Source organism: Gigantopelta aegis, chromosome 1 (assembly GCF_016097555.1).
Source record: "Gigantopelta aegis isolate Gae_Host chromosome 1, Gae_host_genome, whole genome shotgun sequence".
In the NCBI taxonomy this organism is placed as follows: domain Eukaryota; kingdom Metazoa; phylum Mollusca; class Gastropoda; order Neomphalida; family Peltospiridae; genus Gigantopelta; species Gigantopelta aegis.
Window position 1 is genome coordinate 21,929,398 of NC_054699.1, and position 27,787 is coordinate 21,957,184.

The window sequence follows — 27,787 nt, forward strand, 5'->3', positions numbered from 1 at the left end:
TGTCATGTTTGGTATTGTGACTGTGCTGTTTTAATGTAACAGATCTGTGTATTAAAAAAACTAAAATTAACTTACATCTCTAGTCGTAAATTAGTCTTTGATGATTGAGAAATTTGGGTTATTGGTGTTGTTTTATAGTAGTATGATGGTCGTACTGTTGATATATAATTACCTATTCAGCTTACAAACATTTCTTGTGTGCTTTAAAGCTACACATTTTCTAACAAACATAATGCATCAAAAGCTAGTTGTAAGTTGGGCAGAGTTCTTTGATGACAGAGAAGTTTGGCTTATTGGTGTTGTTTTATAGTTGTACGATGGTCGTACTGTTGATACATATCTACCTTCTCAGCTTACAAACATTTCTTGTGTACTATAAGGCTACACATTTTCTAAGCAACATAATAATACATCAAAAGCCACAAATGGTTAACGACTGCAATACTTCTCAATGCATGTATTATACTTACTTTTGTAAGCATATTTACTTTAATCATCATATTGTGATATAGTAACTAGGATATGATGGGTTGTAAACAGAGCAATCATGGGTTAATAGTTAGTGCTTAGTTGTTCGTGGTTAGTGAGCAAAGTCGGTGCAGTGTCCTTATATTTTCTTATTAAGAGCTCTTTTAAAATTAAGCCTGGGTTGGAGCTGGTATTGTGATTCCAACTCAGTACCTACTAGTCTTAGAGTAGTCTTAGAGTTTACTTGATTTATATGAAGTTCTGTTTCTACTTTCAATCTGTTTACAGAATGCCGAATGTTCAGATTTTTTTAATTAACTGAACTAACATGTTTTCTAAGCTGTCTACTTATTTCTTATTAAAAGATTGCAGTTTTGAAATGACTGACCAAATTAAGGATGTAGTACATTTCTCATTAATTTTTAGACTTATTTACCTCCCATGATCTTTTTCGTAATATAGTATGTAGTAGCCTTATTAAAAGATTGCTGTTTTGAAACGACTGACCAAATTAAGGTTTTAGTACATTCCTCATGCAGTTTTTGACTGTTATTTACTTCCCATGATTTTTTTCGTAATATAATATGTAGTAGACTTATTAAAAGATTGCTGTTTTGAAACGACTGACCAAATTAAGGATGTAGTACATTTCTCGTGCATTTTTAAACTGTTATTTACTTCCAGTGATATTTTTTGTTATATAATCAGTATATTTTATACATTTTCTCTCCAGTTAAGATTGTGTATGACACTATGCCAGTACTATGTCTGAACCCATGCCTAAACTCATACCACTTGTAACCAAATGCTAGGATATTCAAGTTTGACAGTATTTGAAAATGTGCTCAGTGAAATATTAACTATAGATATTTGTGATATTTGTCTCTATGTTTTCTATAAAAGGGAAAGTTTGTTACAAAAGTTTGATACAAAGTGCCTCTTGCTGACACTTCAGTAACATTTGATAGCATTATGCAAGGTGGGGGCTTTATTTGGGGGTGGGGGGTCACCTTATATTTTGTGTTACATTTTTAATCCGAGTTCCCATTCTATTTCTAAAACTATTTGCATCTGAATGTTGCTTGTTCTTCATTTTGTATTCAATGTAATTAGAGGGTGGAAACTAAGCTAAAATATTTCACATATAGAAACTGTGTTTAAGTGTACAAACTCTGTATGGCATGTTATCTGGATCTCCAAACAATTTTCTGTAGCATGGAATGGTTTGGTTTTTTTAGTTCTGTAATTTTGTTTATTAAGTATGACTCCGATTTATTTCCTAACATAAAAGGTGAAACATTTCTTTTTGATGTCTCACGGATATTTTGCATCTATTTCACATGATTTTGTTTCACACTATTTCAGTAAATCTGTGCATGCAAATGTGTAATATTATGTGGCCTCTCTTTATGTTTGTAATCTTTTTTACTTGGATTTTCTGGTCGAGAAATATAACTTTGTGCCGAATGACATGTCTTGTTCATTGATTGTAAAGGGTTAACATTGCCTTCTATTTTTTCATTGTAAAGGAACGAATTTAATGTTTTATTTAACGATGCACTCAACACATTTATTTATGGTTATAATGTCATCGGAGTAAAGACCACACAGATATTGAGGGAGGAAATCCGCTGTCGCCACTTCATGGGCTACTCTTTCCAATTAGCAGCAGGGGATCTTTTATATGTACCATCCCATAGACAGGATAACACATACCATGGCCTTTAATATACCAGTCATGGTGCACTGGCTGGAGCGAGAAATAGCGCAATGGGCTCACTGAGGGGGATCGACCCCAAACTGTCCATGCTCATTGTAAAGCGTTAATCACAAGTTCAGATCTGTGTGAACACATACTCTATTCAGACTAGTCCATTGTAAAAATGGCTTGCATCAATTACCATTACTTAGTCAGGTTTTCTGCCAGACAATAAGTTGAGCGTAAGTAATAAAAATAAAACGGATCATAAGTACCCTTATTAGGTGGTTATGGGTTAGAAATCTTTTGAAACTGGACACTGAATTTCATGTACTTTTACCAATTTTAAATACTACTTCTCTTACTATAATTTTTTTTTTTTTTTTTTTTAATCTAAAAATATATCCATTGATTTCCAAGATTTTATGTTGCCCTTCATACTCTTGGCAGAAACTCTGTTAGTATATGAATTTCATGGGCAAATTTAAGATGGAAAAATAGATTTTTTTTTTTACCTATAAACCAAGTGAAAAAGATTACATGTTTAGGCTGGTTGTGCTTTAGATGTTGTTACTCTGGCAATGGCTGCTTATTGTTGCATTTTTTCTTTTCACCCATGCACATTTTAAAATAATAATTTGGTGAAATGTTACTTTAATAAATAAAAAAATCAAAGATATTAATTATTTATTCAGGTGAATTGATGTTGTGATTGATGTTGGTTTTGTTGTTTTTTGTTTTTTCTTGCCGCCAGCATATACCCATGTACATAGATATATTTGTGTAATCAGAAGATATGTGTGTGTGTCATACACTTCTCAGAGAGAATACTGGTGGTTGTGAAATTTGTAATATTTATAGCCGTATGTGATTTGTTTTGGGTTGATTTTTTTTTTAATTCCATTTTTTTTTTACTGGGTATGTATTATTGTTATAAATTATTTAAAAAACAAAAAACAAGCCCTCCCAATTGTTCTTGGCCTCATATTAAATAATTGAAAAATTCAACAATTATAATTTTTCTTGCAAATAGAGAAAAACTCAAATATGTTTTCTGAAATATGTTTTTTTTTCCATCATTACTTGCTGCTTTTGTACAAATTTTAACTTTTATAAACAGACAACCAACCATAAATTATAATCAATAGTAAAACGAATTCTGTGCAGGCATACAAAATCATGTTTAGCTATTAGAAAAACCTCATCATTTTGTGAAGTAGAAGTTATCTCCCATATTCTCTCTGAGACAGCCATGTTTTATCTGATTTTTTGTAGAATATATATATTCGGTGCATAATTTTCAGAATATTTTTTCCATTCCATTTCTGTACTGTAATTATTATTCTCAAAGCAAATAAATACATTGAATAATTATCAACTTGTTATCATGATTGATTATTCCGAGCTTTGTTTATTACTGTGAGTATAAGAATTTTATTTCCCAGGTAAAATGGCTGTATGTTTTAAAATATGAGTTTGTCATGTTATGCTGATATTATTAATGTAGCCTGTAACATGTAAAAGGTATATTTATTGATATATTTAGTAATTTAGTAACTAGAGAGGGTGCCAGGGGGACAGCTGCCCATTGAGAAATGTAAACTTTGTTTTGTGTAACTACACCACTAGAGCACATTGATTTATTGATCATTAGCTATTAGATGTTAAACATTTGGTATTTCAGATAAAATCTGCCACATTTTTTTCTCCATTAGTAGCAAGGAATCTCTTATATGCACTTTCTCATAGACAGGAAAGCACATACCATAGCCTTTGATATACCAGTTGTGGAGCACTGGTTGGGACAGGATTAAGAAATTTTTCCATTACCTTTTAACGTTGTCATCCTCCCTTCAACTCAACCTTGGCACAATGTATGTCTTGCTGACTACATCATACTGACTAAAATTAGAAAGACCACCAATCCATGACTGGTAAGTCAGAGCCAATGGTATGTGCTGTCCTGTATCTGAGAAAGTGCACAATTATAAAAGAATCCCTGTTACTAAAAAATAATAGTAGCGTGTGGCAGCAGGTTTCTTTTCTCATTATCTATTCCATGTGTCACAATTATCAATCTAATATCAACGAGAGTGGGATGTAGACTGTTAAAAATGTCCGGTTTTGAGATAATTCTATTTTTACTAAGGGTCTTGTTTTGAGGACTTTCACTGAAACATATAAAACATCCCTTGTTGCTGTTTTGATAGAAGTTTCCAAGAACCATTTTGTTTGACATCAAACAACCATAAGTTTAATCTGCATACATCTCATTTCAGCCACACAAAAAAATTCTATTGTTTATTGGCACTAATTCCAGTTTGGCCTTCTAGAAAAAGACAAATTGTTTTTTATTTGCAATTTTTAAAGATGGTGGTCAATGTACATGTATAAACAAAACCACAATACTTAACCCATAGTGATGAAAGTTGTCTGCTTATGGAGTTTGATTAATTTATCCTACTAAAGTCTATATTTGATTAGTTTTTGTTAAAGGGACATTTCTGAGTTTGCTGCATTGTAAGATGTTCCTGACTAATAAATTATTTCTACGATTAAACTTACATATTAAATATATTTAGAATATCAGTGTCTGTATATTCAATGTGTTTCTGGTCGTCTTAATATTTGTAGGGAGCCCAAACTGGATTTTGTCTTCAAATAATTTTGTACGTACAAAAAAAATATATTTTAGGAAATGAAATGAAATTTAACCTAGTACAAATATTAGAACGATCAGAAACATGTTTAATATACAGCCACTAATATTTTATGCAGAAAAATATATTTGATATGTAATTACAATCGTTAAAAATTGCAGCAGACTCAGGAATGTCCCTTTAATCTGTCTAATAGTTGGAGAACTGTTTGGTAAGTATGTAGCATTTTTTGTTTAAAAATTGATAAATAATAACTCCATGAGCAGACTGTTTTACTATAGTTGAGTTTATTTATATATTGACCAATATTATTTACTATTTGAACATAAGAATAGACCATTTTCATTACTTCCAAAACAGTTTTACTTGTCTCTTTTTCTTTTTACATTAAACTAAAATGGAATTATTGACAAAAACACTTGAAATTTTTGCTAGAACGAGATACATGTATAAGTGTTGTTAAAAAAAAATTATTTCTTTCCTTTCTTAATAGCTATAGATAAAAATGTGCTGGGGGTGTTAATAGTTCCTCTTTTATTACAAAATGTTGTCTGTTTTTAAATAACAGCAGGGCACCTGTTTGTAATGAAAATTGTAAGTCATCAGTATTTGTTTAATAATTGCTCGCTCCAGCAAATGGAGGTAGGTTTCGGGTTTAAGATATTCTTATACTCACACATTATGTATTTTGTTTGCTAATTGATTATCTTTTTGTTGAAAGTGACAATGTCAGTTTCAAATGAACATGGGTACATGCTGGCTAATGTATTAAAACAAAAATTCATATGTTTTGTTTTTATTTTTCTAATTCATTTTGCATGTTGGTGTCGCCTGTTTTGTGGATAAACCATTCTCCTTCCCTTAATTTGTTTTTAATTAAAAACATTTTTTATTTTATTTTGCATGAGCATGTTCAGTTTGAGCTAGACATTGTCACTGTGTTGTGTTTCTTTATTCATGTCAGTGGGAATTCATTTGGGGGGGGTAACTTATTTTTATTCTGGATAGGGTTTTCCAACCTGTGATTTTTCATATCGTGGAGGAGGGTCGTCTTGTTTATTCAGGACAGTGTTTCCCATCTTGTGAAGAAAAAAAATTGGGGGGGGGGGGGGGGGGATATTTTTTTAGAACTATTCCTGCTTGTGAAAAAAAAATTGGAGGGGTGGGAGTAAAAAAAAGAAGTAAATTATTGAGTGAGGACTTTCCCAGCTTGTGATTTTTTTTTGAGGGGGGGGGGGGGAGACAGCATTTCCAGTCTGGAAATAACTCAGAAAGAATAACTCATTCATTTGGGACAGTTTTACCAGCATGGGAATTCAAGGGGGATAACTCTTATTTATTCAGGACAGTATTCCCTAGCCTGTGAATTTGGGGTGGATTGTCAGGGAAATACATCTTGGTCTTTACAAGGACTGTTTTCCAGCCTGCAAGTGTTTTGGAAGGGAAGATAAATCTTGTTTATTCAGGTAGCAATATACAGTTAGATTGTCATGTATGCTTATCATGGTAGCTGTCTTTCTGTCAGAGAGAGTTAGAGAGAGAGAGAGAGTTAGAGAGAGAAAGAGGAGAGAGAAAGAGGATAGAGAGAGAGAAAGAGGAGAGAGAGAGAGAGATGTGGTAAGTAAAAAGGGAAGGACAGAGAGAAACTCAGATGATCTCAACATTTAGTTGAAACGAGATTTTAAACTTGTGGTTTTAAACAGAGACATTACTTTTATTAGAAAGAAAGAAAACAAAACACAATCCTGTCACATAGGTTAGAGATCTATTATATCAGTTTCACCACAGACTGGAGAGCACATGTATACCACCAGTACACAAATATAATATGTTCTTGAAAACATTCTTGAAAAATGTAAACCAACAGACAGGACAGCAAACACCACAGCCTTTCATTAACCATGCTTGAAGCTGCACTGGTTGGATTGGAAGTTGTACAGAGGCTGAGCAAAGGGAAATGATCTTGGTTTCAGGAGATGACAGCTACATGTATATCATGCTCTATAACCCAAAACATTGCTTATATGTCAACTTAATGTCCCCAACAAGTCAAGGGGGCAGGACGTAGCCAAGTGGTAAAGTGTCTGATTGATGCGCGGTCGGTCTAGGATCGATCCCCATCGGTGGACCTATTGGGCTATTTCTCGTTCCAGCCAGTGTTCCACAACTGGTGTAACAAAGTCCGTGGTATGTACTATCCTGTCTGTGGGATGGTGCATATAAAAGATCCCTTGCTGCAAATGGAAAAGAGAAGCCCATATAACCGTAAATAAAATGTGTTGAGTGCGTCGTTAAATAAAACTGCTCATTTCATGCTGAAAACTGCCTGCAATTGAAGTTTAACACTTTTTAATTGAAATTTATTTAAGTAAATGTGTGATACGGCTTATGCCAAATCATGTCTGCATGACACTGTTCATTTTACACCAACACCAAGTATTATACTGCTCATTTCATGCTGATAAAAAGTATTATACTGTTCTTTTCACGCTGACATCAACATGTATTATACTGCTCATTTCACGCCGACATCAACAGGTATTATACTGCTCATTTCACGCTGACAACAGGTATACCGTTCATGTCACGCTTGCAAGTATTATTCTGCTCATTTGACGCTGACAAGTATTATATACTGCTCATTTCACACTGACATCAACAAGTATTATATACTGCTCATTTCACACTGACATCAACAAGTATTATATACTGCTCATTTCACGCTAATGCCAAGAATAAAAGTATGGCACTGCTTTTCACACTGATACCAAATCTAGTATGATACTGTTCACAATGTCATTTCACACTGATGGCGTCAGATAAAAGTATGACTACTTGTCACGCAGATACCAAGTATGATACTGCTCATAGTGACATTTTACACTGATCCCTTCAAATAAAAGTATGACTCTGATACCAAGTCAGGGGTGAGACATAGCCCAGTGGTAAAGCACTTGCTTGATGAGTGGTCAGTTTGGGATCAATTCCCGTTGGTGGGCCCATTGGGCTATTTCTCACTCCAACCAGTGCATCACGACTGGTACATCAAAGGCCATGGTATGTGCTATCCTGTATCGGTTTGTGCATATAACAGATCCCTTGCTGCTACTTGAAAAAGTAGCCCATGAAGTGGCGACAGCGGGTTTCCTCCCTCAATATCTGTGTGGTCCTTAACCATATGTCCGACGCCATATAACCGTAAAATAAAATGTGTTGAGTGTGTCGTTAAATAAAACATTTCCTTCCTGATACCAAGTCAAGTCTTGATACCACATTTTCATGCTGACGTCAAAACGTTGAAGAAATGATACTACTTGTCTCATACCAAGACTGACAAGTCAGATTTGACACTGCTTAACAGGGTATGAAAGATGCCACTGCTGTTTTTACACTGATACCAACAAGATTGACATGTCATATGTGTATATGACACTGCTCAACAGGGTAAGTCAAATCATAATGTTGCTAGTTTGTAGTTGTCAAGATAAAATTAGCATAAAACTAATAAGCAATATGCATAAAGTATTGCAAACCTTGTAATATGTAGGTTCCAAATGCAGGAGCAGAAGGAATATTGTTCAGCATTAAACAAAAATTGTCAGAAAATTGAAATCGTCTCGTTCCACTGTAATTGATTTAATTTGTGTACATTAAGGCCCATGTTGCTAAAGTTAAAGTTTGTTTTGTTTAACAACACCACTAGAGCACATTGATTTATTAATCATCGGCTATTGGATGTCAAACATTTGGTAATTTTTACATATAATCTTAGAAAAGAAACCTGCTACATTTTTCCATTAGTAGTGAAGGGATCTTTTATATGCACCATTCATCCCACAGACAGGATAATACATACTACGTCCTTTGATATACCAGTCGTGTTTCACTGGCTGGATTGATAAATACCCCAGTGGCCCCCACCGACGAGGATCAATCCCAGACCGACTTCTCATGATGCGAGCACTTTACCACAGGGATAATTTAAGTCCTGCCCCCTGTTTTGCATTGTGTATTTTCCAAAATTTAATAGCACACAATATATACCCAATGATTCGTAAAAAAAATATCCTACTTCTTTAAAGTTGCATATATATATATGTCTTTTTAAATGGTGTATGGTACAAAACGTAATGTCAAAAGATGCTATACATTGTACATGTACCACTAACAAGCTGTTCAATATTTACCATATGTACTAAACTGATTTCAAATAACAAAGTCTGCAGTAATTTTTTTCAGGATCAAATGTATTTCTTTACTTCATTAAGATTTGTAGCCCAGTGGTAAAGCGCTCACTTGATGCACAGTTGGTTTGGGATCGATCCCCGTCAGTTGGCCCGTTGTGCTATTTCTCGCCAGTGCACCACGACTGGTATATCAAAGGTCGTGGCATGTGCTATCCTGTTTATGGGATGGTGCATATAAAAGATTCCTTGCTGCTAATCGAAAAGAGTAGCCCATGAAGTGGCGACATCGGGTTGCCTCTCCCAATATCTGTGTGGTCCATAACCATATGTCTGCCCCTGCGTGTGCTGTAACCTCACCGTGGTGCAAGGGTGTAACATTCTCTTTGAGAATGGCCAATACAGCACAAAATTTAAGTTTTGAGTAGAATTCAGTATCCGTAAAATTCTGTGATATTTGTGTTTTTGCACAGTTCTTTACACTGTTTTTGTTTAAGTCTTGAATTTTTATATTGATGTTGATCATCACTTTATTTATTTGCATTACCATAGTTTGACACCCAATAGCCGATGTATTTTTCGTGCTGGGGTGTCGTTAAACATTCATTCATTCATTCATTCCATATATCTGACGCCATATAGCCGTAAATAAAATGTGTTGAGTGCGTCTTTATATAAAATATTTTCCTTCATTCCTGTCTGTGGGAACGTGCATATAAACCACCCCTTGCTTCCTATGTAAGAATATAGTTCATTTCCTCTGCAGATTACATGTCAGAATTACCAAATGTTTGATGTCTAACTAAGAAAATGTATTTAATATATGTACCTAATTTTAGAAGCCAAAATAATTGTTAGTCAGAAATATCTGACCAAAAAAATGGCTGCCAATCCAGGATAGTCATTTAAGTAGCAGGGGTGGGATGTAGCCCAGTGGTAAAGCATACGCCTGATGTGCAGTCAGTCTAGGATCGATCCCCGTCGGTGAGCCCATTGGTGTTGCATTATAAAAGATCCCTAGCTACTAATGAAAAAATGTAGCAGGTTTCCTCTCTATGACTGTTAAAAATCATATGTTTGACATCCACTAGCCGATGATTAATAAATCAGTGTGCTCTAGTGGTGTCATTAAACAAAACAAAATAACTTTAAGTAGCATCTCAAAAGTTAAAATTGTTTGCTTTGTATAGTGCACTATATTAAAAGTAAGCTATATATGTATTAATTAAAAGTAAATTTGTTCCATCCATAGACAACATAACTCACTGGTTTTGTGTAAATTTCTTTTTTATGGTGCCAACATAATTTTCCGCTGGGGAAAGTTAAACTTTAATTTTGTTTAACGACATTACTAGAGCACATTGATTTATTAATCATCAGTCATTGGATGTGAAACATTTTGTAATTTTTGACTCATAGTTTTAGAGGAAACCAGCTACATTTTTCCATTAGCAGCAAGGGATCTTTTATATGCACTTACTCACAGACAGGACAGCACATACCACGGTCTTTGATATACCAATCATGGTGTACTGGTTGGGATGGTCAAAAATCCACTGGGGTGATTTGACCCTGTGATGCCGTCTCAGGCCAGCACTCTGCCATCTGAATCGCTAGATCCTGCCCCCTTTCCACTGGTCTGTCATTAAACATTCCTTTCCTTTTTGTTAGCAGGCGGCAGAACGTAGCACAGTGGTAAAGCACTCGCTTGATACGCGGTCGGTCTATGATCGATCTCCATTGGTGGGCGGTTGAGACGTAGCCCAGTGGTAAAGCGCTTGCTTGATGCGCGGTCGGTCTATGATCGATCTCCATTGGTGGGCGGTTGAGACGTAGCCCAGTGGTAAAGCACTCGCTTGATGCGCGGTCGGTCTATGATCGATCTCCATTGGTGGGCGGTTGAGACGTAGCCCAGTGGTAAAGTGCTCGCTTGATGCGCGGTCGGTCTATGATCGATCTCCATTGGTGGGCGGTTGAGACGTAGCCCAGTGGTAAAGTGCTCGCTTGATGCGCGGTCGGTCTATGATCGATCTCCATTGGTGGGCGGTTGAGACGTAGCCCAGTGGTAAAGTGCTCGCTTGTTGTGCAGTCGGTTTGGGATCTGTCCCCGTCGGTGGGCCCATTGGGCTATTTCACGTTCCAGCCAGTGCACCACGACTTGTATATCAAAGACCATGGTATGTGCTATCCTGCCTGTGGGATGGTTCATATAAAAGATCCCTTGCTGCTAATGAAAAAATATAGCGGGTTTCCTCTCTAAGACGAGATATCAATTGATAAATCAATGTGCTCTAGTGGTGTCATTAAACAAAAACAAACTTTACAAACCGTTGGTGGGTCTATTGGGTTATTTCTCATTCTAGCCAGTGCACCACAGGCTGTGGTATGTGCTATCCTGTCTGTGGGATGGTGCATTTAAAAGATCCCTTGCTAATAATGGAAAAATGACCAAATGTTTGACATCCAATAGCCGATGATTATTAAATCAATGTGCTCTAGTGGTGTTAAACAAAAACAAACATTTTTTATAAAACATTCCTTTTCCTTTTTGTGACCATTGTTGGGCACCTGCATGACATTGTAATGTGTTCAGGTGTTCTCAAAGACAGGTGTCTTCTGCTGCTATGACTCAGGTAGGTTTGTGTTTCTGTATTTGGCTTCATTCAGCCTGCAGCTATACCAAGTTGATTGTCTTGATTTATTAACCTGATTCCATAGACATCAATGTAAATCAAAAGCCAAACAGGTGACCTGTATCAAGGGTTGAGTGTGTGGGTCATCAGTGAGGCTCTATAGGGTAAATTATACAGTCAACAGGTCAGATTTTTAAATTTTGATGAAACTACTACTTATAAAACTTATTGTACAGGAGGGGCGGGATGTAGCCCAGTGGTAAAGCGTTCACTTGATGCGCGATCAGTCTAGGATCGATCCCCGTCAGTGGACCCATTTGGCTATTTCTCGTTCCAGCCAGTGCTCCACAGCTGGTGTAACAAAGGCCGTGGTATGTACTATCATGTCTGTGGGATGGTGCATATGAAAGATCCCTTGATGCTAATCGAAAAGAGTAGCCCATGAAGTGGCGACAGCGGGTTTCCCACCCTCAGTATCTGTGTGGTCCTTAACCATATGTCCGACGCCATATAACCATAAATAAAATGTGGTGAGTGCATCGTTAAATAAACCATTTCCTTCCTTCCATAGACCAATGTAAAACAAAACCCAACCATGTGACCTGTATTAGGCTCTATAAGGTAAATTATAGAATCAATTTTTTTATGCAATTCATTATAAAAACTACAGCACACAAGAGGTAGCAGTTGAGCAAAGCATTACCGTACTAGAGACTTATTAACCTATAGGGTAAATTATACAGTCAACAGGTCAGATTTTTTTATTTTAATGAAACTACTCCTTATGAAATTTATTGCACATTAGAGCTGTCAGTTGAGCAAAATATTACTTGAGACTTCTTGCTCAGCTGGTTGTAAGATCGATCTTTGTCGGTGGGCCCATTTGTCTGTTTCTTGTTTCAGTCAGTGCTCCACAATTGGTGGAAATAAGTTAAAGTTTGTTTTGTTTAACGACACCACTAGAGCACATTGATTTATTAATCATCAGCTATTGGATGTCATTTTGACATATAATCCTGTCTGTGCTGCATATAAAAGACCCCTTGCTGCTAATTGAAAAGTCAACAAAATAAGTTCAAATTAACATTAGCTCCCCTTTTTTCTCTCTTTATTTTCTCTTTTTTTTTTCTCTTTTTTTTTCTTTTCTTTCGATGAACCGTTAAAAAAGTGTGCTAAAATTCCTTCAAGAAATTGCACAATACTTTCCTTTTTGACTTTTATCCTACAGGATATTAAAATTTCAATAGCACCAAAATTGCCCCCACCTACTACCAATTCCGGTTGGGCTGGTGATACTCCCTTGCTTTTGCCAACACAAACAGTCCCCTCTCCCACCCACGCCAACCCTTTTCCTGTCCTGGATGGAGGAGCTGGCCAAGGCCGACACCTGCACCCAGGACAGGCGTGCGCTACAACAGCTTGTTCTGAATGTGCATGTAAAACCCTATGACATGACATTGGAAAGAGTAGCCCATTATTGCGTGGTCCTTGACCAAGTCCAAATAATTTTATTGACGTGCCTATATCCAATTAAGGTTCAGGCCACAGGCACTTGACACAGATTAGTAATAGTATGCCTATAGGCATACATGAATAAAATTCATTTGTTGTATATTGGTAAACTTGATATATTTCCCCAATATTTTGCTTATACTCTCTTCATACATGACAAATTTATTGCCACTTAACGTGTATTGACATATACCAAAAATTGCGATCCCTACTATACAGGGTTTTAGCAGATAGTCGATTATTTCGTAACAAATTGATATTTGAGAAATAAGAAAATCGCACCAAAATGGCGAGTGACGTACCTTGTATGTTTTATATAGTAGTGATTGAAATTTTTAGCATATGTCAATACACGTTCAGTGGCAATAAATTTGTCATGTATGAAGAGAGTATGAGCAAAATATTGGGGAAATATATCAAATTTACCGATATACAACAAATTTTGAATTTTATTCATGTATACTAATCTGTGTCAAGTGCCTGTGGTTCAGGCACGTCAATCTAATACCCCATCTCTGGCATGGCCAGTGGCTGGGGCAAAGGGTTTTAAATTATGGATCAATGGGGTGGGACATATTTTTTTTTTGGTGCATCCGTCAAAAGATATGATATAAAATTTGATATTAAATCTGGTTGATGCATAGTGTCCTTAACCATATGTCTGTGACATATATAACCGTAATTAAAATTTGTCGAGTGCGTCATTTAAAAAAAAAATCTGGGTTTTTTGGTGGTTTTTTTGCTCAGCTGTTTGCCCATAGTAGTTTCACTGCTTAGTTACATGTAGTTTGCTTACAACTGTCAGAAAGAAAGAAATGTTTTATTTAACAATGCACTCAACACATTTTATTTATGGTTATATGACGTCGGACATATGGTTAAGGACCACACAGATACTGAGAGAGGAAACACTGATCCAGTGGATTTGACCTGCATCTGACCTGTGACATAGCATCAGGTGAATTCCACTCATTCATTAATAGGTTAGCATGGCGACAGTGTAATGATTCTTCGGAAAATAGCTCATTCTTATCGGATGTTAGTTTGGACATTTCGGACTTGTCGCATTTGTTAATTTATTCTAATGCTACCTCGATTGGTGAGGAAGAAGGGGAAAATCTGTTAGGGGTACTTCCCTATCAGTTTGAACCGTAGTACACCGACGATGATCCGTCAAGCCAAATGCAGTCAGCCTATTTGCAGCCCGGAGCCTGGACGTCACCCAGTGACAAAAACAAAGCGCGAATGTTAATGCCAAGGTTTACATTGTTCATAAAATAAAAAAATGTAGGAAAAATATTTTTTAGAAAAAATACTTATTAATATTAACTGATGACTGGATAGCATTAAAATAATTGTATTGCAGTTATTAAAAACAACAAATACATGTACATACATTAAATATGTTTTTAAAAAAACATCATTAAATATATTAAACAAGGCACATTCATTGTCAGTCTAATCATTACTTGGTTACAGACATCTACGATTGATACCTGTTTCGTTTACAAAATATGAAAATAGAAGATTTTATTGTTCGAAGTTAATCCTTTAATTGGTTAACCAATCTAATTAAAATTAGCTCCACTATTACATGTGGAGCTCATGTCCACCAATCAAAACCTTACTTGCAGAATTCTTCCAGTGATTTAAAAATAATTTGAAAACATTCCAAATTATCCTGAGGGTATACGACATGTTTCGTGTGAATTACGAATGCCTTAAGACATGTTTTATTTTATAAAATAAATAATTTGTAATGTAAAACTGAAGACTGATTTAGTTTTTTTTTATTTTATAAATAAATAAATAATTTTTAATGTAAAATTGAAGACTGATAACCCACCCTGTACGTATTGGTATGGTTCGCTGTACTGCGGCCACTAAAATAGACTCGCCCGATATTTTTAGAATTTGTATGCTCCCAAATAACGTTATAAAAGGCGAAGTATGATTGGTCAATATTTAAATTATTATTTACAGACGAAATGTTACCTGGACATTGGGGACTACGCAGTGTTGTTAGTTTTAAATCACTGGCAGGATTCTGCAAGTAAGGTTTTGATTGGTGGACATGAGCTCCAACAGGCTGTCTTTAGATCCACATGTAATAGTGGAGCTAATTTTAATTAGATTGTTGGTTAACTAAAGGCTTATTTGCAAAAGCAATACGTGTCTACAGATTTCGCAGACATCGGTAGCTTGGACAGCATGTGACACAGTTGGCTCACTACGAGATCAAGGAATCTAAGTGGTTGTGTGTGTACTGCCAATATGCTACGGTATCTGTAATTATGTAATGTCGTTGTAAAGAGGTGTTTTCACACGTCGGATGCACGTTTGTTCCTAATTTGCTCTGTCGGTGTCAGGTGTGAATTCCGTTGTAAAGAACAGAATAACACAAATGTACATTTGTTCCCGACAATTTGTGGTCGGATGGTGTAAATGTCACAGTAATGACGGTTGTTGTAATTAGTAAAAATATTTTTTTAGAAAAAATTGCATTAACATTTGGTAGACCTATCTGTTTTTGTCTTCGGGCGATGTTCGGGATATCGTTATGTAGCCTATACAGCCCGAACATGAAAAATGTGATTTTTTTAGAAAACATATTTTTCCTATATTTATTTTTTTAACATATATAAATGCATCGTGTTGAGGTGTATCTTTGTGCCAAATATTAACAATGTACACCTCGGCATTAACATTTGGGCTTTGTTTTTGTCTCCGGGCGACGTCCGGGCTCTGGCTGCAAATAGGCTGAACAGGGGAGATACAGGCTTGGAACAGACAAGTTCTTTAACAAAAGTTTTGGTGCCATTCCCATCGACCATCTTAGATAATTGTCATAATCCCCAGGTGTGAAGTGGTCACTGCAAATCGAATCCCATCTTGACGGTCCTTTCCAATACGCACATGTTCGGTTTAAAAACTGCTTCCATGCAAACAATGTCGGTTTGTCTTTAACTTCAGCTTTTGTACATCCATACACTGAACAATGGTTCACCATGTTTCACATTTGAAAGATATCTTGAAAATAATATTCCAAACATACAATTCAATTCAATATTATAACATTTTCGCATTTTAAAAATACATGTGTTCCACTTCCATGTAAAATGACCGAAAGGCTGCGAATGTTATGCCGGTTAGCACGTCACGGGGTCATATGACTTGACTCTTTGTCATATAGCCCATTAGTAGCAAGAGATCTTTTATATGCACCATCCCACAAACAGGATAGTACATACCACAGCCTTTGATATACCAGTCGTGATACACTGGCTATATAGACCGAGAAATAGCCCCATGGGCCCACTGACAGCGATCAATCTCAGACCGACCTCTCATAAAGCCAGCACTTTCAGTATATTTAAATATTTAAAGTGTATTCTAGTGGTGTCCTTAATCCAACTTTAATAACATACAATGTAACATGTGTCTAGACAGACTGTGTATACTGTGACAAACCCACTACCGACCAGCCTCAAGTCCAATGCTTTAATGATTTCTGCTACATTTCTTAGCAACTCTCATTTGTGCAGACAATTGCAGTTCCATTTTTATTGGACACCATAAATATTTTATGGTGCCCTTCGGGCTATGGCATAGATTTAGTGTTAGGCAAGCACTCCATGTCTTTTGTTTTCAATTGAGGCTCTACAGGGTGAATAAAGACACCTCGGCACATTTTAATCTATGGCTGTTTGGTGTTTAACCCTTTTAGTGCTGTAGACCAATTCTGTCCATACAGGTATAGTCTGTCCCACAGGGAATGACTTTTTTTCATACTATGAACTTTACTACAAGTTATTTACGTCTGAGCCAATTGATTTGTAAATTGGACACACAAACAGTATATTTTTGTTATTTCTAAAAGCCTTTTTTTGTTTTTCTTATGTCAAACCAAACTGATATTATTTACAAAAAACATGTTTACCGAATGATGGGACAGACTTTTGACTTGTTCTAACCAGAAACTTAGGGATGAAAGGGTTTACATATATGGTTATTTTGACTGTTGGTCAACAAAGAGAAAGAGAGGAAACCTGTCACCACCTTATAAGCTAATTAATGCTACAGATAAAGCAGCAAGAAATATTTTAGATGTACTCTTCCATAGACAGGACAGTACATACCATGGCCTTTGTGTACTAGTTGCATGGAACTAGTTTGGGACAGGATAAAACTTGAGTCCTCTGAGGGTGATCGATCCTGCGATCCATCACACTTAAGGTGAACACTTTATACCACTGAGCTATATCCATCCCATACAGGGGGGTGGTGGGGGGGGCGGGATGTAGCCCAGTGATAAAGCACTCGCCTGATGCACGATCGATTTAAGATCGATTCCAATCTGTGGGCCCATTGGGCTATTTCATGTTCCAGCCAGTGCTCCACAACTGGTGTAACAAAGACCATGATATGTACTATCCTGTCTGTGGGATGGTGCATATAAAAGATACCTTGCTGCTAATCGAAGTGGTGACATTGGGTTTCCTCTCTCAATATCTGTGTGGTCCTTAACCATATGTATGATGCCACATAACCGTAAATAAAAATGTGTTGAGTGTCATTAAATAAAACATTTCCTTCCCATACAGGGTGAATAAATGCAAAAGTGAGACTCCATATACTTGCTGTATCTAAATACACTAGATAAATTTATTAATGCATTTTAGGACCAGGAGGAGTGGGCATACACCAGTGGTTAAGCTTTTGCCTGAAGCACAGTCGGTCTGATCCCAATCTCTGTTGGTGGGTCCATTGGGCTATTTCTCGCTCCATGACTGGTATATCAAAGGCTGTGGTATGTGCTATCCTGTCTGTGCGATGGTGCATAGAAAAGATCCCTTGCTACTAATGGAAAAATGTAGTGGGTTTCCTCTCTATGACTATTTGTCAAAAATACAAAATGTTTGATATCCAATAGCCAATGATTGATATATCACTGTGGTGTCATTAAAAAAACACCCACCTTAACTTGGGACCAGGATCTTACTCAGTTGGTAAAACCTTCACCTGAGTAGCTTTGGTTGTGGAATCAAACACCCTTGGTGCCACCCAATGTCCCAAACATTGCCCCATGACTGGTATATCAAAGACCATGGTATGTGCTGTCCTGTCTGTGGGAGCATGCATGTAAAAGATCCCTTGCTGCTAAGAAACAAGAAGAAAAAAACTTGTTACAAAAAAACGGAGGGGAGTGATTATGGGGAACTACATGTATTTAAAACATTACCATATTGAGCACTGATAGTCAAGCCCTGCAATTGCAGGTTTTTTTTGGTGTTTTTTTACTGTGGACCTTTTCATAATTGCATGGGTTGGATATTTAATCCTTGTTTGTAGTATTAAAATTCATATGCTAAGAGGAGCTAAAAATCACTCTCCTTAACTTAGTCTCAGGTGAGTGACAGTGAGTGAGAGTGATGACTCCTCTTAGCGGTGAAATTTGGAAAAATATAGTAGATTTCCTATAAGACTGTTACAATTATCAAATGTCTGACCGATTATATTCAGTGGCGGATCCAGAAAATCCATTTAGGGGGGCCCCAGTGACATGAGGTGGATTGCCAAGGGAACTTTTGGGGGAGGTTTGGAGGGGGATCGTAAAAAAAATGAAAATTAATATATAATAAAATTATAACTATCGCAAAATTTAGTGGGGGGCAGGGCCCCTGGCCCCCCCCCCAGATCTGCCTCTGATATTATTTAATAAATGTGCTCTAGTAGTGTCATTAAACAAAATAAAATTAACTATCATGCATTTATACCTTTTTTTTCTCTTTTTTTAAAATATATTTTAGTGCAAATGTTAAAATAACCATAATATGTCAGATATCAAATAGCAGTGGTTTAAAATGTGCAGAGATGTCATTAAACAAATGATATGTCAGATATCAAATAGCAGTGGTTTAAAATGTGCAGAGATGTCATTAAACAAATGATATGTCAGATATCAAATAGCAGTGGTTTAAAATGTGCAGAGATGTCATTAAACAAATATTCCTTACTTCTTTTACTTTTTCTTTTAATTTTTCTTTTTTGTTGTTGTTGTACACCTCACTTTATAATCAGACATGTCAACTGTTATAAATTCTGTGACAGTCTCCCGGTATTTGATCAAATGTCTTTTTCTCTTGCCTGGGGGTGGTGGGACATTTCAAACAGTCAGTCTTAAAACATTCTGGTCTACCTTTGTCAAAAAGAAAAAACAAAAACTAAATTAAACCAACAAAAGAAATTAAAAGAGAAGTAACTCTGTTGCTTTTTCATTTACTTTTTTCATGGGTTTTTGGGGGGGGGGGGGGGTAAATTTAATTTGGGTTTTTTTTATTCGTTCTAGGGTCTTGGGTTTCTTTTTTTCATTCTGATTTTGTTTTCTAGTTACGTCAATTGGTAGAAAGCTAATAAAAAGCAATGCTAGAAAAACCATGTAGTACATATACTGTACCTAAACAGTAATGCACCCTTTTTATCGGTTAACTGGTCTCGTCATTTAGGAGGTTGACGACTGTTGCAACCTGTTGATTACATCATGCTGTAAGCAAAGGTAGTATGTGACATCACATAATATGAAACACTGCATACATTCCTTCTAGTGACGTAATGTATTAGCTGAGAGTAGTGACGTCACAGTAGAAAAATAAAATGCAGTGAAGTTCATAATTATCATACTAAAATTATATGACTAAATGAACTAGAAAATATTTCCAAGAAATGTCCGTTTGTAGATGTTTTTTCTGATTTCTCACTCCAGCCAGTGCACCACGACTGGTACATCAAAGGCTGTGGTATGTGCTATCCTGTCTATGGAATGGTGCATATAAAAGATCCCTTGCTGCCAATCAAAAAGAGTAGCCCATGTAGTGGCGACAGCAGATTTCCTCTCTCAATATCTGTGTGGTCCTTAACCATATGTCTGACACAATATAATCATAAATAAAATATTTTGAGTGTGTTGTTAAATAAAACATTCTCTTATGTCTTTTCTGATATTCGTCTCAAGAAAAATCAATCCTTGGAACTCGCTAAAGCACACTTCCAGGATTGATTTTCTTAAGACTTGCGTCACAAAATGCATCTAGAAAAAGACGAGTTCCAAAAACTATTATTCTGACTTCAATCTTTGTAATTGGCCAACATGTTCTAAACGTAAGAAACTTATTTAATGTTTGCTAAAGTGAGAACTGTGTGATTGTAGGAGTGAATGCCACAAGGAGATTTTATTTGCTGCCTGCATTGCTGGAAAACAAAAACAAAAGTTTCACAACTTTTTAGTCAAATGATTCTCTAAACACAGGAAAACATGTTATTCACTGTTGTGTATGTTCGGCTTTAGGTACTTATTAGTATTTATTACCCCAACAGGCACACATACCCAGTAACCGGGGAAATAAAAATCATAATTTCTCATTGAGAAGTTATCATGCACTGGATGCTAAAGCTCATGACAAGTGAAAATTATTTCACTCGGTTAATATTGAATATTATTACAAAAGGTGAATATATCTGTATTCTTATTGGTCGAAAACTAGTCGTATAACTTTCCGTAAATAGTGATATTACACTCAGTCGGTCCCTCTGAACCGATCAAAAGTGATATTGCCCTTAGAGATTTAACCAATGAAAACAAAGAAGATCATTTGTTTTAATCCAATTAATGAGTAGGTAACATAAAGGGACATTCCTGAGTTTGCTGCAGTTTTTAAGATGTTATCGACTAATAAAATATTTCTACGATTAAACTTACATATTGAATATATTTTCTTGTTTAGAATAACAATGTTTGTATATTCAATGTGTTTCTGATTGAGGTTAAATTTCATTTTATTTCCTAAAATAAGTTTTTTCATACATACGAAATTATTTGAAGACAAAATCCTGATTCGACTACTTACAAATAGTAAGGCGACCAGAAACTTGTTGAATATACAGACACTGTTATTCTAAACAAGAAAATATATTTAATATCTAAGTTTAATCGTAAAAATATTTTATTAGTCGGAAACATCTTACAATGCAACAAACTCGGGAATGTCCCTTTAATGCAACATCAACAGCAAAATGACGTGGTGCTCTGGCAAAAGGGTAGATAACTCTAAATGTTTTGTGGATGATCCATGTTGATTTTTTGCTTGGAAGTTAAGAAGCTAATGCACTTCTTTTTTTACTAAGGGGGCGGGACGTAGCCCAGTGGTAAAGCGCTCGCTTGATGCGCAATCGATCTAGAATCAATTCCCATCGGTGGGCCCTTTGGGCTATTTCTCATTCCAGCCAGTATACCATGACTGGTATATCAAAAACTGTGGTATGTTCTGTCCTGCCTGTGGGATGATGCACATCAAAGATCCCTTGCTATTAATGAAAAAAATGTAGCAGGTTTCCTCTTTAAGACTATATGTCAAAATTACCAAATGTTTGACATCCAATAGCCAATGATTAATAAATCAATGTGCTCTAGTGGTGTCATTCAACAAAGCAAACTTTAACTTTTTCGTTTTGACTAGTGATGATCGATTATAATTAAAAAAAATTGATCAGTATGGCTCTACTGATGTTATGATCGATTATAAAAGTCCATTTTGCGGGGAAATGTTAATTATAATTGTTCGTCCAGTTTAGATGAAAAATAAAGTTTGTTTTGTTTAACGACATCATTAGAGCACATTGATTAATTAATCATCGGTTATTGGATATCAAACATTTGGTAATTATGACTCGTAGTCATCAGAGGAAACCCGCTACATTTTTCCTAATGCAGCAAGGGATCTTTTATATGCATTTTCCCACAGACAGGAAAACACATACCACGACCTTTGTCCAGTTGTGATGCACTGGTTGGAATGAGAAACAAAACAGTTTACATGATGAAATTAATATGAAAATATGTTGCGTTTGGGTTTGTTTTCATGTGAACATAAAGAAAAATAGATATTAAATGTAAAATTAGCCATTCTTAAGGTATGAATTCCGGTGAACACTACCATACAGGTAGGTGCATGGTCCTTATATAATTCAAATCCTTCTTATATATTCATATAATTGTAACCGATTTTGTAATCAAAACATAATTGGTGTCAATCAATTATATATACTGATGAAAGTCCAACCAATTCACAACACTACTTTTGACATCGTCTTGTTTTTCACAGAATATATTCTGACAGAAATTATATTGAATTGCATGCAAAAGTAAATGCTGGTGTGCCACCCAAATGTTTACATTTATAGCAGTCAACATGGATACTGAAATTCTTTGTACATTTATTTCAGTGAACATGGATACACAGTAATTGTATTTTTTTATTTATTACAGTTACAAAACAGGTAAACTGAGGCTATTAATACCTACTTAATTAATAACAATTAACATGGATATATACTGGAATTATATTTATGGTAGTTATTACAGTTAATATGGATATACTAGAATTGTATTTATGCAGGCCCGTAGCCAGGATTTTGAGATGGGTAGGGGTGGGAGGTTCGTTTAGGCTTATGGTGAGACACAAAGTGCCTCCTACAAGGGTGCGAAGTGTTAACGAATATTGAAAAAAAGAGTCACTTGACTACCGGCCTGTTATGATAGTTATTACAATTAATATGAATATACTGGGATTGTATTTATGGTAATTATTACAGTTAATATGAATATACTGGAATTGTATTTATGGTAGTTATTACAGTTAATATGGATATACTGGGATTGTATTTATGGTAATTACTACAGTTAATATGAATATCCTGGAATTGTATTTATGGTAATTGTTACAGTTAATATGAATAGACTGGGATTGTATTTATAGTAGTTATTACAGTTAATATGGATAGACTGGGATTGTATTTATGGTAATTATTACAGTTAATATGAATATACTGGAATTGTATTTATGGTAGTTATTACAGTTAATATGAATAGACTGGGATTGTATTTATGGTAGTTATTACAGTTAATATGGATAGACTGGAATTGTATTTATGGTAGTTATTACAGTTAATATGGATATACTGGAATTGTATTTATGGTAGTTATTACAGTTAATATGGATATACTGGGATTGTATTTATGGTAGTTATTACAGTTAATATGGATATACTGGGATTGTATTTATGGTAGTTATTACAGTTAATATGGATATACTGGGATTGTATTTATGGTAGTTATTACAGTTAATATGGATATACTGGGATTGTATTTATGGTAGTTATTACAGTTAATATGGATATACTGGGATTGTATTTATGGTAGTTATTACAGTTAATATGAATAGACTGAGATTGTATTTATGGTACAGTTATTACAGTTAATATGGATATACTGGGATTGTATTTATGGTAGTTATTACAGTTAATATGACTAGACTGGGATTGTATTTATGGTAGTTATTACGGTTAATATAAATATACTGGGATTGTATTTGTGGTAATTATTACAGTTAATATGGATATACTAGGATTGTATTTATGGTAGTTATTACAGTTAATATGGATAGACTGGGATTTTATTTATAGTAGTTATTACAGTTAATATGAATAGACTGAATATACATGCATGACTGATAACATAGACATTCATAAACTGTACTGGTATTACATTTGTAGCAATTGATATGGGTAATACTAAAATTGTATTTTACATTTGTTATAGTTAACATAGATAAACTAATACATGTATTTGCATTAATAACAGCATGAATAAATAGAAAATGTATTTATTCAGTTAATAAACATGTAGTTAGATTGAAACTAATATTTTAAACAGGTACGGTGCTGCAGAGAGGTTGTTGGGTTTAGTCCCACTATAATTTTAACTTAATATGTATTAGAGATATAAAAGACAAATATGTTTTAAAAGGAGAAATAATGTTACCACAGTTAATACAAATATATAATTGGAATCTTGACCAGGATTTCTAATAAACAACAACAACATATAAAGACGAGTAGTTGCTTAAGTCCATGTCTGTATATTATTTTTGGTTTAAGGATTAATTTAAAAATTGGCTTATAAAACTGACATCCTGGCCCAAACCTTAGATGATATTTTTATATGAGTTCCGTGTACTGTTTATCAATACATAAATAAAAAAATCTATACGTCATAAAAATTATGTTTTAAAAAGTGTTGTATTTAAAAAGTATGTCATGACACTTCAGAATGGAAGAAATTGCATTTCAGGATATCTTCTTTGCAACATATTCAAGAGACGTTCATTTGCTTTGAATCCTCAATTTTGGTGTCCCTGCACCTACAAGAATTAACGCCCTCATTAGTTACCCCCACAACCACCCCCACCCCCACCCCACCCTTCCAGTACCAATATTTATTTCCTTTTGCCATGCTTGTAACACTTGTAGCAGTTAACATGTTTAAACAAACAAATATATTTACATTCATTAGTTAACATGAGCAAACTGATATTTACATTTCTAACAGTTAAGATGCATAGCCTAAAATTGTATTTACATTTATGACAACTCAGGTAAACTGAAACTGATATGGAAATTTTTCACAACACAGGTAAATAAATATTGCATTTACATTTATAACAGTTAAAACACTAACTGTAATTGTATGATCATTTATGCCAGTTAACACAGATGACTGAAACTGAATTATTAGCTCTCTCTCACTAACTCCTCCCTCTCTGTCTTTCCCTTCCCTCCTCTCTCCTTTCATCTGTACTTTTCTTCCCTTTCTCTCTGTCTCTCATCCCTTTTTTCTCCTTCCCCATCTATCCCTCTCTCACTTTCTTCCCTGTTCTCTTGTTCCGTCCCTTCTTTCCTCCTTCTTTCCTCATCCCTCTTCTCTCCATCTTTCTCTGTATGTCTCTCTGTCTTTCCCCTCTCTTTACATTTGTCCTCCATCATCTTCCTCCTTCCTCTCTCTCTCTCTATCTATTTCTCTCTCTCTCTCTTCCTCTCTCTTTCTCTTTCTCTATCTCTCTTCTCTTTCTCTCTCTCTCTGTCTCTCTCTGTCTCTGTCTTGAACTCTCCTCTCCTCCTTCCTTCCTTCCTTCCCTCCTCTCTCTCTCTCTCTAACTCCTCTCCTCCCTCCCTCTCTCTCTCTCTCTCTCTCTCTCTCTCTCTCTCTCTCTCTCTCTCTCTCTCTCTCTCTCTCTCTCTCTCTCTCTCTCTCTCTCTCTCTCTCTCTCTCTCTCTCCTTGTGGTGTATTGTGATATTTTTCTTACATAGAACAAATTGATACAATCATAACACTACATGTAATGGACATTATCTTTGTTTTTCAGCTGGACATTCCACAGAACCTCTGTCTGTAACTAGCGGGACTACGTCGCCGTACCCTCCCCCGGCGACGCCCCCAATCCAGCCCACTTCCACAACCCTCACCACCTCTTCCACCACCGTGGTCGCGCCCACGCCCATTCCATTGTCAGAGAAGGAGCAATTAGAAGTCAAACCCGAAGAAGAGCCATCAAGGTAAGGGAGACAACTCTAACTACCTTGCTGTTAAGACTGTTTATACTGCCAAACCAATGCATTTCATTTCAACTTATTTCCGTGCTTATATCCAATTAATATTCAAGCATGCTGTCCTGGACACACACTTCAGCTATCTGGGCTGTCTGTCCAAGACAGTGGGTTAGTTTTTTAGTTGGTTGCTGGTTAGTGAGAGAGAAGAGAGTGTAGTGGCCTTACACCTACCCACTGAGCCCTTAAGAACTCTCTCTGGGTTGGAGTCGGTATCCGACCTACCAGCTCAAATTCCCCAAAGCAGGGCCATGGGCATCAAGTCAAATTTGGTAAATAAAAAACCCTGCTTTATATTTTATTTTTTGTAAAAGAATTGACTGCAATTATCTTGTGGTTCATACGATTCATGTAAGTATGAAACAAAGAATGAAGGGTACTCTGTATGACTCCACATAGCAAATCGTACAAAAGTATGCACAAAAATAATTTCAGTCAAATGTTATAATTAGATTTATGAGTATAATATAACAATGCATGTCTTAATTTGTTTTGTTTAGCTTTAATGACTATAGTATTGTTTGTGTTCACTCCATTGAGACTTAGGAATGGTGTAGGACTGCAAACGTTCACTCACTATTGTTTGATTCAGGTGATTGCCAAAAGACGTCATTTTGTAGATGACGTAATTCTGACAAGCGACATCGTTTTCGTTAATTTTAGCTCCATGCATTTGTCGACTCGTATGGAAGGAATTTTCAGCTTTGTGTTATTCAGTAGACTGAATTATATTTATATTTCATGAATGGGTATATCTAGACACCTGACGGGAATGTGTCAAATATTTATTCATTTTGAGGAAGCCATTTAATGTTTTGTAAGTTTTTGACATGATGTTTTCCTACAGTGGCTGCAATTGCCATTTCATTAGCAATTATTTTTTATCAGTGTGTATGTATACTCTATGATTGGCTGAATGATAACATTTGCAGAAAAGTAGTGCCAGTCAGACCGGGCATAGGCATAGCTTAATGTTTTTGTTCATCTAGATATGAAAGCAAAACCCCACTACATTGTTCATAAGTAGCAAGGGATCTTTTATATGCACCATCCCACAGATAGGATAACACATACCACAGCCGTTGATATGCCAGTTGTGGTGCACTGGCTGGATCAAGAAATAACCCCATGGGCCCACTGACAGGGATCGATCCTATAGACCGACCATGCATCAGGCAAGCGCTTTACCACTGGGCTAAAGTGTACAGACATAAAGAAGAGTTTCATCGCAAATATACACACCCAATCCTAATTTTTTTTTATTCCAAACCATCATAAACACTACGCCCAGGGGCGGATCCAGGAATTTTATCAGGGGGGGGGGGGTTGGGGTCCAGTCTTGAGCCTTTGAAGGGCCCCCCCTCGATAGGAAATTTTCATATTTGAAGATAGCTTTAGATGGATTTGAAGTATATTCCCGTTGTCAAGATCAACTCTCTGGTCACGAGCGGGGGGGGGGGGGAGTCCAGACCCCCTCGACCCCCCCTGGATCCGCGTCTGACACCAGTTTTTCTGCAATATGTGATATGTCCTCAGACAATCGTACTGCGTTTTGCTGAAAACTGAATTTGAACTTGTGTTTGTCTACATGTGAACAGTGTCTGAGTGGTGTTCGCACAATGGTTTTTAATATGGCGTTTATCGCGTTTTGCGATGAAACTCTTCATATACACATTACCACAAATACGGATCTGATCATATAGCATATTTACATAGAAATGGGATCCTAAAATCAGACCTTATGTTCTTTCTTTCTTTAAACTTATTTTTGTGCTTATATCCAACTAAGGTTCAAACATGCTGTCCTGGGCACACACCTCAGCTATCTAGGCTGTCTGTCCAGGACAGTGGGTTTGTTGTTAGTGGTTAATGAGAAAAAAAAGGGTGTTATAGTGGCTGTACAACTATCCATTGAGTCATTAAAATTCGCTTTGGGTGGGAGCCGGTACCGGGCTGTGAACCCTGTGTCTACCAGCCTTATGTCTGATGGCTTAACCACAACACTACCGAGGCCGGTCACATAATGTTCACATGTGTGCGATTATAAATGCAATACATGTACATATTCAGCAACAGGTTTTCCGAATGGGAGCTCAGAATTTGTCAATTTCCAGTGCATGGTTTGGCATAGA

General features: G+C 36.0%; 1 protein-coding gene across 12 annotated transcripts in view; it reads left to right on the forward strand.

Annotated features, from left to right (window-relative positions):
* LOC121372108 (disks large homolog 2-like) overlaps positions 1 to 27,787 on the forward strand; it is a 278,624-nt gene that overhangs the window by 181,811 nt on the left and 69,026 nt on the right. For all 12 annotated transcript variants that reach the window (XM_041498440.1, XM_041498431.1, XM_041498374.1 and 9 more), the window contains one exon: positions 25,415 to 25,604. In XM_041498440.1, coding sequence (XP_041354374.1) covers positions 25,415 to 25,604 — 190 coding nt within the window. The remainder of the gene's footprint in view (positions 1 to 25,414; positions 25,605 to 27,787) is intronic.